The 14,364-nt window shown below is 47.9% G+C and overlaps 1 protein-coding gene across 2 annotated transcripts in view; it reads right to left on the reverse strand.

The window, feature by feature from the left end:
- Window positions 1-188: 188 nt before the first annotated feature.
- cher (filamin A protein cher) overlaps window positions 189-14,364 on the reverse strand; it is a 129,482-nt gene continuing 115,306 nt past the window's right edge. For both annotated transcript variants that reach the window (XM_050170412.3, XM_050170414.3), the window contains exons 30-34: window positions 13,457-13,627; window positions 11,849-12,064; window positions 9,858-9,884; window positions 7,850-8,047; window positions 189-1,069 (exon numbers count right to left, since the gene is read on the reverse strand). In XM_050170412.3, coding sequence (XP_050026369.1) covers window positions 882-1,069; window positions 7,850-8,047; window positions 9,858-9,884; window positions 11,849-12,064; window positions 13,457-13,627 — 800 coding nt within the window. In that variant the 3' untranslated portion in view covers window positions 189-881. The remainder of the gene's footprint in view (window positions 1,070-7,849; window positions 8,048-9,857; window positions 9,885-11,848; window positions 12,065-13,456; window positions 13,628-14,364) is intronic.

Raw genomic sequence — 14,364 nt, forward strand, 5'->3', positions numbered from 1 at the left:
AAACAAACAAATTTACTGGGGTAGCAGTGTTGCTCTGGGTGTAAAAAAAATTTGTGCAGAACCTAGAGAATATCACACTGTGTCATTTCCTAGTTGAGCTTCTACAGAGGCTGCCCTCATGGTACCTGTGGCACAGTACACAGTTTCGGAGTAGTGAGGGGAGGTGCTAGCGAAACTGGCCACTGCGATTTGATCACATCACTTCTTTAATGGTCAACACTCTTGAATGTACACTTGCAGAGGAAAAGGCTATTACGGTAGAGTATGGCAACGGTCGTTCTGGGCGGCTGCGGGGAGCACATTGGCAGTGGGCACAGCCGCTGGCGATGCCTCCTGATCGAGGCGCCTTGCACGTGACGTCACTGTTTTGCATGATGCCGGAAACACAGTCACTGGGATTTCTTGGTGCAGTTCTCGCGTTGTCGCAGCAGCGGTCTAGAACGAAGGCCAGCGGCGGGGAAGTGTCAGATTGCGTGTTGCATAGTTAAAAATCAATAATCGATAAAATAATAAAATTAACAAATAATTTCTAGGTGTTGCGCAGTATCGTCTCATTGTGAGGTATGGCTGGCAGAGTTCTGTTGCAGACGGTGGCCTTGTTGAATGTATCCTTGCATGTGAGGCAGCGGTTGTCAAGCTGTACGGCTGGTGGTGCAGTGTGCGTCCTCGTTTGTATATGCGTGTCATGTCTCTTTGGTTGTGTAGTATTGCATAGGGAAGACCCAGGCGGGCTCACTGGAGTGCATTCAAGATCGCTGCGTCGATACAGATCCGCGCCGCCATCGTGATGTCACTGCAAAGGCACTCGTGGGCTGTGTGTGCTCGGCGGTTGTGGCGACCAGGGAGGGCCAAGCAAGCAGCGGGCGTTTGAAAGTCGAAGTCTAGACCACTTCAACCTTGAAAGGGCTGCCTGGGATGTGGTCGTCGCCCCACTTGATGATCACAATGTGGTCGCCGCGGTCCTTTACCACGTAGTTGACCTGGTACAGGTTACGGCCCAGGTGCTTGACGAACACTTCATCGCAGGGTCCCTTGGGTCCGTACACACTGGCATAGATCAGGTTGTTGCCTGCAAAAAACAGATAATGCACTGTCAGCACTTCCTGCACAGATTCGCTATGCTTGTTGGCAATTACAACATAAATTCAAATTTTTTCCGGTAGAAAGTGAAGAAAAGGAGTGGTTCCTATCGTGTTACTGTGACCTTTTGTGCGTGAACCAGCTCAACGTTAAATCAGCGCAGTATGGTTGACAGAAATTGTAATTACTGTAGGTAAAGGACATTAATCCCATTGCAGGGCTAGCAGCAGCGAATGAAACACAGTTGAACCATAATATAATGATCGTGGTAGCCCCGCAATAAGTGTTTGTTAGATCAATAATTCATTCTATCCGGACTTGCAGTGAAGCGTATGTAACAAGCAAATAATGCATCCAGCTGCAACAAACTACCTTTTTATTGAAATATTTGAGCTAAGGCTGCTTCAGACTTTCCCAGATTGTTCAGGGGATTCGAGCATTCTTCCGTATGCCTGTTGTGCTGTATGCGTATTGCATCAATGGGGAGCATGAGCTGTTTCAGGTATAAAGCCCTTCACCTAAATGTGCATTGAGCATTTTGACAATGCTGAAAGAAGAGAAAAATGTGTTCTGTATATTCTTCACTGCATGCACAACCAAAAAACTGTATGGTTTAATGACTCAATCAACTGCATATCTTGCAAATCACAGAATTCTTTTTTTTTGTTTTTTTGCAGTTTAATGCTTGAAGGCCAATATAAGTCTGCAGCATTCTGGCATTTCTTTGTGGGTGTGCATATCAAGTAGACTAAATATAACTAGTGTATTTGTCACTATCAGTTCTGCCAGCACTTTCAGTGGTCCACATGCAATTCTTAGCTGCGCTCATTTCAGACCATGCTGTCGTACAGCAGTAATTATACTTTTCACTCCCCAATCAGTTACCAGTTTCATGTACTGCAATATGCACACTAGAATAAAGGTGTGCCGCACATGAAGGGCGGCACCACTTTGTAGCCCTCTCACTTTGTGCCAACAATATTTAATACTATTACAGTCGTAGGCGTGCTTGTGCTGTGCTATTCAACTTTCTAAGTGCACTCCAATGTGCTAAGTATATGGCACACTTCTGTATTTAAACAGTATGCAGTCATGTGTGCAGCCAATATGCAGTGCTCACGCATGTGCAACCTGCTTAATCTTAGGCCTAACATGGTGCCCGCGTGGATCGTGGTAATGCCACTAATGATGAACACTGAAACCAACACCCTAGCAAATATAAGTCACCCTGTAAGCTATGTTGTCTTTCGTTAATTTCTAAAGCATACTGAAGCAATCTGTTGTCTATACAGAAGCTTAAAATTTCATCCGTTCTGAACCTTGTCTTCTGCGTGTGCCATTGGATGTCACTGATCAAACTTTCCAACCTTTCGTGTTTAGCAAAAAGGCTTGCACTGGTTCTCATTCTTGAGGCCTAGACCTAATTTAGTGTTTAGGCGCATCCATAACTTCTAGATGATTGCCACAGTTTACACGAAGTGCCATGGTTTAGAGCAGGAAACCGAAGCCAAAAGTACGGATGCAGAAAGGCACACATATAATACACTGATGAAGTTTGGAGTCTGTGTGTTGATGTGTGTATGTAAGCAGGGATGTTTTCCCAAATGCGAGTGAAAAGGGGGATCGAACAATGAGTGTTTCCTTCTTCTCACATGTCGCAGCGGGTGTATAGGACCTTGCATATTTGATCCAACAACTCTAGGTTCTGTCTCGTCTATGTCTGGCTCAGTCTTGTCTGGATCTTGTGCATATTTTCATCAATGCGGTATTTCTTGTTTGATAACGCGGTAGTGGATCAATAAAATCAGTCACATGTTAACCTTCTGGTAACGTCAACTTCCCTGGCATTGATACCTTAATGAGAAAAGGCAAAAGAAACAATGTTGGTCTGCTTCATTCCTCCATGCTGCATTGCTGGTCCTGTGAGCAAACATTGTGACCACTGTTTGTGTGCTACAAGGCTTTTTTTTTCTTCTTTTTTTTTGAAATTTTGGGCAGTCCGGGCAGATACAGTCTCCCATGTAAGCCGATAATAAAAAAGAACATTTAAAATTTGAGCACTGTGCTAAGTTTCAGCAAGAAAGAGCCAGGGATGCACGTGACATTAAATAGACTGTAATAAAGTGTGCCAAATATGCTAGTCCCTGTACGCCCACCAAGTTGACCGCATTATGCCATAGATGTTTTTGTTCTCACTTTGTGTAGCTAGTCAAAACCGTGCAACTTGCATTCGTGTGCTACCAGACGTATGAATATTGCATGTGTACACGTGCAGGGCCTTGTGCTTCGTTCTTCTGTCATCTGTGGGCAACATTGGGATGTTTTCTAACGAGTTCATAGCAATGTGGACATGTTTAAACAACAGCAGAAAAGAAAGCTCTGTTGCGGTCATGTTGGTGCTACGTGTTCTCAATGTGCATGAGTGCCTCTCGATCGAACTGAACAGACAATAAACCTGCAATGCAATTGCATTTGACCTGCATGGGTGTTGGATTTCTTGCAGTGGGTTTTCTGGTTTCCTTTTTCTAACAGATGAAGATTTCTTTATCTACTTACATTCTTCTGAAGCTCTGCCCTGGAGTGTTGGAACATTTAGTGGTATGCTTCAGTAGAAGCCTATTGTTGGGACTCCTTAAGGAAATGGAATGGCTGTTTGGTATGACTGATGTTTTGTGCCCAAACCTCTGTACAGGGAAGGGTGTTTGTACGTTACAATTGCTATTGACAGAGTTGTCAATTTACCTAATTTCCAATAATTTCAGGCTCATTGGTTAAGCATGGTTAAGCCCCAAAAACCAGGCATGCATACCTGAATGCAGCTGCTGGGGAATTGGAATCCATATTTAAGTAACTTGCTGTAGGTTCGTCATGCTTGTGATGGTTGCCAGTAACATTAAGCCTAGTATTTTGGGATGTGTGAATGCACATGGTCTGTGGCTCAGCCTCATAATTGGTGCTTATGTGTATACTCTCGGTGTCCCAGCTATCATGCATCGCATTTAAAAAAAAAAAGACTAGCCATTCTACACAAAGATAGCCAAGTGCATATTCACATTCGAGTAGAGCAGCCACCATTAATTTTCTTTTGATGCCATTGAAATTATTAATTGCAACTAGCTACTATTTTTTTTATTGCTCTGAATGACATGCTGCCAATGAAGAATTGGTAGAAAAGTGAAAGAAACCAACTGGCATGTTTTCAGTCGGGTACTTGTGGCCTGTTTAATTTTTACTGTTGATAAAGAAACCTTGCAAAAAAAAAAAATATCATGTGATTAACCATTGGCTTGCATCAAAAAGCAGCGCCCCCAAACATGCTCCCACTAGCGAGTATGATGGATGCCTTGACATGACCTTGACTGCATCATGGTTTCAGAGACAACATACACATATCTACGTACGTAGCTTAGTTCTAATCCATTCTATCTGCTAGAGGCATTTGCTTGCTCATTAACGTGCAGCCGCGCATGCGCGAAGGCGAGCTTTCTGGTTCTTCTTTCTCCCCCGTACAGCCGGCGCCGCCGCGGTGATTATGATTTATTGGGCGCGTTAAGTTAGCGCGCTCCGAACTCCGAAGGAGCACGCTCGAGTGCGCTCGAGTGCGACGCCTTCGGACCTTAACTTAACGGCCATTTTCGCCGACTGTTTTCGGGCGCACGAACGTGCCGTCTGGCGAATGTTATGTTGTTTCCGCATCCGCTATTGCACTTCGCGCGCTTTTCGAAAATGGCCCCGCCGACCGTACTCCTGCAGTCCTTGTTAGACGATGAAGAGGTCGAAGTACTTGACGCGCGGCGACGGAGGCAGCAGCAGCGGCTTACGATGCGATGCAAGCTCAAAGCGCGCCAACACGTTGCCGATCTCGCCCGACAGCAGCTTCAGACGCCCGGCAGCGCGGCGGCGAGAGGAACGAGTGGGCAAGGAGAACGGACTTGCATTGGTGGAAAGAGTAGGAAACACGTCATTTTTCCGGAAGCCGTAGCAGGCGCGCGCTCTCGCGCACCGTTTCGAGGATGGTGCGCGTAGAGCGCGCTCCGCAATCACGCACCGGAAGTCGCTTTTTAGCCGTTAAGCTTAAAAGAACGCGCTCTGCTGCCTCGAGCGCGCTCGAGCGCCTTAACTTAACGCGCCCATTGACATCCCCTTTGAAACGGGGCGGTGACAAATAGTCACTTGACCTGCTTCAGTTACTCTGGTATGCCATACATGCATTTCATTCTAGCATTTTTGTGTACATCTCTTTATAATCTTCTTTTCCCTGCCTCAAAACTTCTCAATCTGCTTTGTGCCTATTATTCTGCGTGGCGCGCATGCTCCGCTGTGATTGGTTGGCCTGTTCGGCAATCGAACAGCCAGGCCGCAGCGCCCACGGTTGACCTCGCCAGGTGCAGCACCACCCGGCCAGGTCCGCAAAGAAAAGCTTCCCATAAAGAAATTACTGGTGGCTACTCCGCTCGGCTGTGAACAATGTACACTTGGTTACTTTCGCGTAGAATGGCCTGTATTTGTTACACCGCAATGCATGATAGCAGGGACGACACTCTTTATATGTATAATCGCCATTTGTGGGGAGTGGGAACTCTGGCGATTTTTTCGATGCCCACTGATTTTAATAAAATTTTGATTATGTTTTTTTGCACTTTGATTATCAGTGCCAAACTATATGGCTGAAAGTGATTTAGTTTTCCTGAAAATGAATTTCAAAGATTAGTTGCGTTCCCTACTCGTAAATTTTTACTGGCCACCCTGTGCTTGTGACGTCAGGGACTGCATCGCCACTGTCGCTGAAATCGCGGCTGTCAAGTTCGGAAACTCTGTAAAAGCCCCCTGTCTCCTCAGGAGACGTCATCAGCTTCGCTTCCTTGGCGTTAGCACTACGTGTACTGCGTTTTGAGCACGCGTTGTGCGTGTTTACATTATGGTAGTGCCGGATCTGACGTCAGTGACTCATCGTGACGTCACGCGAAGCAACTACCTGTTTCAGTTTCGGTATCTCGTTTATTTGCTTATCTGAAATTATTGTTGAATTTCTAGGCAAACTGAACCACCCTACTGGTGACAGGACTGTCAACGGCATTTGAAAATGACAATATCGTAACATGGTTAAAAAAAACGCCGGAGTTGCCCTTTAACGCTAAACAGAAAATTAATTTAAGCTGTGTTAACCTTCTAAAATACCAAAAAGGCGTCTCATTGCAAGAGGCTTGGTAAACCAGAAAAGAAAAAGGAAAGGCGGATGGCGTCGCCGCTGGGAAGTTCCCGCATCTTGCTCTGACGTCATCGTTTTCGACAGCGTAAAGATGAGCTACACTGTATTCTAAAAGTGCCAAACAAGTTTCAAAAACTTTTTCTATAAGCCACAGTGGCGCCCAATACAAAAATAGTAAGAATAAAACATTTTTAAAGATGTGACGTCACACCGACGTACAGGCACCGGTGTTTCGGCGCAAACTTCGAAAAATAGAACAGTAACCTTCATCTTCGCTTCTAATAATCAACCATTGCCGTAGAGAAAGACATTCTCTTTGCCATTGCCGTGAAATTAACTATAATTGAGTTTTTAGGCAATACTTTATCCCTCTGAACTTTTGGTTTCTCTTTAACAGTGTCCTGTTAATCAAATAAAATAAGGTCGTGCAGCGTATGCTTAAAATTGTGTTCTGTATGTTCTTAAGTTAACGCACCTAATTTACAATGTTTGCAGAAGAGTGACCGCTAAATGTCGACAAAGGGAAGAGGCCCGCCTACGTGTATCCATATTGCTAACTCCGTAGACCTACGTAGACACCCCGAGAGTCGTTGGACTCTACGCTGGCAGGTTGTGTGCTCTAAACACCCGATGCACAATGGATGCACGCACGTGAAAATTAAAAGCGGCTGGTCTCCAACCATTCGCTGTATTTTCCAGTTGTGCTACGACATTGGAATGGACTGCGCAGCTTTCTCCTAGTCCGTCGGGAGGTGTCGCGTGATGTTGCTGCTAGGAGCACTCCGCTGACTCCGCTTCCAAGTCGGGCTTCGAGCGGTTACGTACACGATTTCTCAGTACACACGTCACGTCGTCGTAGTGAACGGGCCGGATAAGCGCTACGTTTCTGAACTGTCGTTATTTGCGCAGGAATTGGTGAATTAACGTTGCGTACACAATAGCGGAATCAGATTTCTGAGTGCGAAACTACGGCTAAGGCATGGAGGAAAGAAATAAGTTCCTCATCCCATGGCGTAGAGTTTGTTTCCTCCATGTCGCTAGGCATTTTGGAGTACGCTGGGCTGTAGCAATGTGGTCACCATGCCTGTTGTAGCGCCTGTGGGAAATTTGTTAATGGTGAGTTTTTTTTTTTTTCTTCTCGTCCTGCTATTTCGGTTGCGTGTGGCACATGAGTGTGCTGGCATGAAGTGAAGCAACGTGTGTCGGTGTGGTTGAGCCACTGACAGTTTCAGGCGTCCATGGTTTCAGGTTCAAAACCATAAATTCGTCACACGCTGCACCTGACCTTTTCCGTGTCCAACATGCTTCCGAAGCTGACGCGCGTCAAATTTCACTGAGCACATTGTCATTACGGGAACGCCAGACCACTGCAGTCTAGTTTGTGATGACGCAGCATAACTCCCGACCACGTCTTAAAGAGAGCACATTTAGAGGGATGTCACCGATTTCCTTCACGGTATTATATGCAGGGACATAGACGTGCTTTGTGAAATTTGTGGAGATTCAAGTCTGTCGAGTTCTCGTCATTTCTGACCTATAGTCCGCACGCAGACCACTCACCGGCGTCCAGAGCGTTGACGGTGAACTGGTTCTGCTTGTTAAGAACGGCGCGCTTGAGGCCCATGCCCTTGCAAGTGACCTTGGAGGCGTTCGACCGGAACTTGGGCAGTTGGTCGGCTTTTTGTACAGCCTGCTTCACCACGGTGTCCACGGTCATCGAAGACGTCTCTGGCGAAGTGGGCGGGGCGATGGACAGGCCTGCGTATACGTGCGCGCGTCCATGCAGCCGCCGTTCTCGCAGATGCTCAAAGCACGAAAAAAAAAAAAGAAGAATCATGCACAGGTAGTAGTACATCTGTCACTTCTGTGTCTCTCGCTTACCTGTGTTAATTGTCAACTAGCCCAAAAGCATGGACGACGAGGAAAGCTTTGTCACTAAAATGGGTATCACTCAAGAAATGCAGAGATGATGCCAACCCAAGCAAAATTGGACGAGGGCTGACCATAGGCGGTGCTCGGCAGATCACTGGGAGCCGATAATGTCGGCATCGAGAATTTTGGCAGTAAAAAGGCCGACTTATGTTGCCGACCTCGTCGGCGCTGGCTTGGCGACGAATGAAGGCCGGACGCGTAGGGCTGCATAGCGCCGAGCGCGAAAGTTTTGGCTACAGCCAGAGACGTCGGCTTCACGCTGTCCCGACGCTGCTGACCGATCATATAAAATGACCTCGATCGATAGCCAGCGCCGACTTTCTTTTCTTCCTCTCTTCTATTCGACTATTTCCCTTCTATCCACCGCTTGGGCGTGACGGGAAAGAGCGGTAAGAAGAAAGGGGGACCGGGAGACCTGGCGGGAAGGAGTGTTCAGCGGCTGCTTGATCGGCTCAGCTTCGCGCGGTTTCTATGACGCTGCGCTCCTTGTTCGCGTGAAATCAGTTTTAAACGTCCATGCGATATTTCGAGCCGGTGAATTATCACCTCCTACGGGCCTCCATATTTACACGTAGGTTGCACGCCTTAGTCACGCTGTTCAAAACGCTATTCGAGCCCATCGTTTGTAGAGTTAATTTTGAGAAAGTGCGCGTAAGTAGTGTTGAGGCTGCGTTTCTTTGTTTCGAGAGCTCGTTTGCGTTTTTGGATCTGTCGAAGTCGGCATGCTAATAGCGTGGTCTAGATTCGATGCCTTGTGGTTTTGTAACTGTACTCAAATATGCAAGAGTTCACGTGCCAATGCTTGTCGGGCAAGCGAATTAAGGGAGCCCCGCTCGCGTCAGATTCTTGCGACATTTATTTTGAGGCCAAATAACATGAGACTGCGCGTGCATGTGTAATGCGTATAGTGTTTGTAATGAAAAGTCACGCACTTGTCAGAACCTGTTCCTGAGTACATTGCTTAAAGGGTTTTGAGAGACCGCGAAGCATCTGGTTCAATCAGTATTCGTCACCCAAACAATAGTTATACATGTCCGTGATGATGCGGATTAATTGTGGCCGCGACGAGGCGAAGAATAAACGGCAGTTTTTGATGTGGATTGTGCGGCCGTAACGCGACGAAGTAAACACGTGGCCACGAGGGCAACGGCTGCGCGTGCGGCTAGAGAGCAGATGACGACAGCTCGCTGACCGGTGGTTCGAGTCGTGGCTTTGTTCAACCGGGTGTCCTGCGGTCATGTGGACCAGTGGAAGTATTCTTTAAGAGTCCACCTAGTGGACATGTCCATTTCGTCTGCTGTTGAAGTTCTGATTGGCTGGGCTGGGCTGCGCGTCCGCAGCAGCGACGCGCCACAGCCAATCAGCACTTCAGCAGCAGGCGGAAATGGACATGTCCACTAGGTGGACTCTTACAGAATACATCTCCTGGTGAGGATGTAGCCTTTAGTGATCCTTCATCGCAGGTTCGAAGTATGTAGCTTGGCTATAACGCTAGGTGGGGACAGTAGCTTGGCTCACATTCAGTGGGCGCCCAATATAATGCGAAAATGCACTGAATACTTAAACGTTTCAGATATCCAAAAAAGAAAGAAGGAAAAGCAAGCTGCCATCAAAGAATAATGAAATGTTCACTTACGGCCTCCGGTACTGCGGGTGACACTGCCTGCAAAGTGGGAACAAAAATAGCTTTCAGCTGCGTGTATTAGTATGCACACGTTATTGTCAACGTTCAAGTGCAAATAGACACGACACGCGACAGCGGCGTATACACCATTTGTGAGTAAGTCTATTGTATAACCGCGGGAAAAAAAAAAAAAAAGAATGTTGTGAGCAACTTCTCCGTTTGTATGCCTGAGTGTTCACAATATATAAAAACTTAGAACTTGCCAGAGCCCAATGAAGACGTGCGCAAACACCACGAAGGCGCGCGCAGTTATCATCACAGTGCACAAACTGCGCGCATACACAAATTCCTCCTCAGTTCTCGCCGACTCTTTCTATAGTAAAGAGAAAAGCTCCGAACATTTCCTAAAAGTGGAAAGCTCGGCTTCTGTCGTGGCCGCTTACAAGCAATTAACCTCTCACTCACGGCTAAAGTCGACAGTGTGCAGCGCTGCCTAGTTCCGCACACCATCACTCAGCTATTTGGTTCTTGTGGCTGCATGTGCTCGAGCCGAAAGGGCTTCATCTCAGACACCTTGACTCCTCTTTAACTCATTGCTAAAAATAAAAACGCGGCACTAGCAAAATTTGCAGGTGTGCAATGTGTCTCAAGTCGGCGTGAAAGGACCCAGAGCTGCATATCTGTGAGACTATAATGATTATAACTGCCGATTACGACAGTAAACGGTTCACGGTCATGGTGTCTGAGAGCTATATTACAAGTGCGACCATGTGAACATTCGCGAAATGTGGTGGGATCAACGCGTGTCCTCATTATACCAGACCACACGTGCACGGCGCGGATCGTACGTCACGCAAAAAAGTTACACGCGAGGACTGACCGTGCACTGCCCCTCGGGCTCTGCCTCTCGCGCGCTGCCTGATGCAGTTTTCAGCCACGGACAGCGATAATTCGTGCCTCCCAAATGCCCTATGAACGAGGCATGACTCAGTTCTCGCGTGTTTGTGTGTTCTGTGTTCTCAAAGACCCTGGTATACACCAAGTGTTTCTAGAAGACTTTAGGTATAATATTTAAAAATAGCCGTTTTGAAATAAGAGGACGGTTCCTTCGGAGACACGCCGTCAGTGATGGCGACTACGGGGTGACGGGTGATACGTGGTAATTAGTCATAATTAACAAATAACTTCTAGTTTCGGCGGGCTCATCGTAATCGGGAGATTGAAGCGAGCTCTCCGCGCAAGCGACATCAACTTTTGGATCTTAAAAAGAAAAAGAAAGGCACTAACCCACGGCACTGTGGCACGACGAATGTCTGCTATCAGAGCGCGCGAAAGCGAAACTGGCCGTCTGCAGCGAGCATAAGGCCGCGCCCCTCGGGGCGTCGTTTCTGCTTACGTCATCTACAGCGGGACAGCGAGCGTGCTACGGCTCCGTGCTCCTCGCCGTCGCAGCCCGCTGGCTGCCCGTTGTGGGTGACGTAAGCAGGACGTCGCCTATAGAGGGAGAAACCATCAGAGGGCAGTTCGTAAACCCAACCGATATCGCTTCCCGGTAAGCCTGCGGATGTACTGTGCGCTACTGCGGATGCTTGTTGGTTAGCCCTACTGGTAAGTGCCACGAGGCGTGTGGATACTGTGAAGTTGCATTGCATCTAGGGTAGGCCCGCGGTTAAAAACAGCGGATACGTGTCGCGGACTGTTATACCAGCATCGACCTACCAAGTTAGAACCTTTGACCACGCGGTCTTCGGAATCAGTCCAGTTTACACGGTTAGGCAGCCGTCAACGGAAAATGGTGGGAAGAGAGAGAGGGAGAAAAAAAAAATAGAGAAGCTTGAAAATCCTGACAAACTCTACTGCCGTGTGTTTTCTCTGACGGCAATACATACAGGTAAACGTGACCAAGTTTTCAAAGGTTACTCCGGAAAGATTGTTCTAAGCGACGATCGAACAGCTTTACGACTTGCACTGCCTGGACAGGAGGATGCCCATGTTCACCGTACCTGTGCAGGAGACGCGGAAGGGGCTTCCGGCGATGTGGTATCCGTTGAACTTGACGGTGATGAAGTACTCTCCTGGCGCGAGCGGCGTGTAGCGCACCTTGTAGCCCTCTTCCTCCTCGGTGCAGTCCATGTTCACCTTGGTGGGACCGTCGATGGTCACCGCCAGGGAGCCGGCGCCGGCGTTGCACGTGTCCACGATGAAGTCCGTCTTCACACCTGCGCGAGAACGCGGAGATGTTTGTCAAAGCGTGGCCACCCTGCATATAGTACTCAGAGCAAAATCTCGCCCAAGCTTCCGCACGGGCATATGAGTTTGTTCCGTCCGTGTCGCGTTCATTTGGACTCCTTCGCACGGATTCGTGCCTGCTTGATCTTCCCGTACCCTGTGCGGAGTAGCAGGCTACAGCATAATAGCCCAGGCCGACCTCTCTGGCTGTCCTGCGATGAATTTTCTCTCTCCCACCTCTCTCTCCCACCCCGTAACACATTTGCAACGACGTTCGTTCTGCTAAAGTTCTAAAGAAGTCCTAGAGGAATACTTAGGTATGGCACTGCACGCAAGACGCAGACCTGCGCAACTTGTATCTGACACGTGTATCAGCGCGGATGCGCATCGGTGATGCGCAGTATGTACATCGCACTAACTCGTGTCTTTATAAGCCACGCTCTCAATAAACTTGCGTTCATTTTGACTATGCTGCTGTAAGCGTCGTCTCCCTTGCAAGTTACATGGTATCAGAAGTTTCCAAGTACAAGTGTTCCCGGAGATGTTTACGCGCGGTAAACTTTCACGCATAAGTATGTTTAATGGGCGTCACAGTGCCAACGAGCGTCTGACTTAAAAAAAAAAAAACGATGCGAAATGACTGCCAGACGGGGCATGTGTCTATAAGCAGTATTTGAGCTATGGCGAATAGTTAGCACGTTGTGCAGTTTACAGAGCTTAGGGGTGGCTGTAGTAATGAAGATTTAGACAATTGGGGGGGGGGGGGGCAGTCAATACAGCACGTCCAACGTCTTCCCATTAGAATGACCTTTGATGCTCTAATCGGTTGATAACCGCCAAGAACAACAGTGTCGCTGATACGATCGACTGGTCGAAACGAGTGGTCAACATTACATCGTTGCAACAGCCACATAAGCGCTATACTCTGACTGTTCCAGCGCTCATATTGCTGTCCTCGCGTTTCAGTCTTATTAGCGACGCTCCGCTTTGCCACGTGTCAAAACTCCGTTTCTTCCGTTTATTCGCAGGACCTTTGTCCTCTGAGGGAAGTAGATAACCGTCAGTTTCGATTTCGACGATCTAGCTTTCTTTCGCTGCCTGGTTTGAGGACACAACGTTCCCAAACTATACTGCCTGCGACCAACTTGAAGCGATAGTTGTAGTGTAAGCGCGCCCTTCACTTAGCGCGCCTCTGAGCACAAAAGTACCAGCAGCAGTATATGGTCACATGACGGCGCCGGAACACTCCTCAAAGGCGACCAGGTACGAGTCATTTACCATGGATCAAGCTGCTACTGCAGTCTTCCCTTGGGAAAAAAATATATCTCCTTGTTGGTGTGCCACTGCAACAAAGGGTTTGCCGGAACAGGAGGGGGACTCACCGCTCTTGACGTCCCGAAGACCTGGACCGTAGGCCTGCACGGCAGCCGGATCGGCGTCGTCCTTTCCGACGCGGATGCGGAACGGACTTGCTGGGATGTGGATGCCGTTGTGGCGAATGTGGACCTGGTGGATGCCGTTCTCGCGGGGAATGAAGCGTAGGCACCACTGGTCTACAATCAAACGAGACAGTTGGGACGTGCGTCAGCCCGCAGACATCCAGAGCACCACACAGAAAGTGTTATCTGGAGACATTAAAATTGACCTATATAAAAGTGACCTTGAACTCTTTTTAGGCTGACTGGCATGGGGTTTCAATAAAAAAATAATAAGAGAGATTAATGGTAACTATCGGGTGAGTCAGAAAACTTTGCCATGAAACATTCTCGCTCTATGCTTTTGACAACGTGGGCACGCTATTCAGCATATGAACTCTAGGTTCATTTAAAAGTTTATGAAGCAGCCTTGACTCCTTGCTGTCAAAAATCGTGGGGTGTACGCGATCGTAAACATATACTGCCACGCGTACTCTTGGGAATCGGGGCAGTCGAAAGTACATTTGATCATTTCCACACGTTGCCATTTGTCCGTGAAACAAGTTTTTGAGCCTAGCTAGATAATGTATGTTACGCCAGAAGTTGATTTCGATAATTTTCTATGTTAGACGCAGGGGGGTGATCATCGCGATATTTTCTTCCAAAGCATGGTTTTCGTTGAGGCTTCGCGCGTGACGTCACGAGTAAGAGCGCGCAGGCATTCTGCTAGAGGTTGTTCATTTGGCTCAAGCCTTTCGAGGCTGCCTCATGGCTATACAGCCGTTTGTCATATTCTCGGGCAATCACTTTCGGAGATAGTTTCACTTGCGCGAGAGTTAGCACGAGTTGGCCGACACGGCACGGCACGGCCGACA

Source organism: Dermacentor andersoni, chromosome 6 (genome assembly GCF_023375885.2).
Source record: "Dermacentor andersoni chromosome 6, qqDerAnde1_hic_scaffold, whole genome shotgun sequence".
NCBI lineage: Eukaryota > Metazoa > Arthropoda > Arachnida > Ixodida > Ixodidae > Dermacentor > Dermacentor andersoni.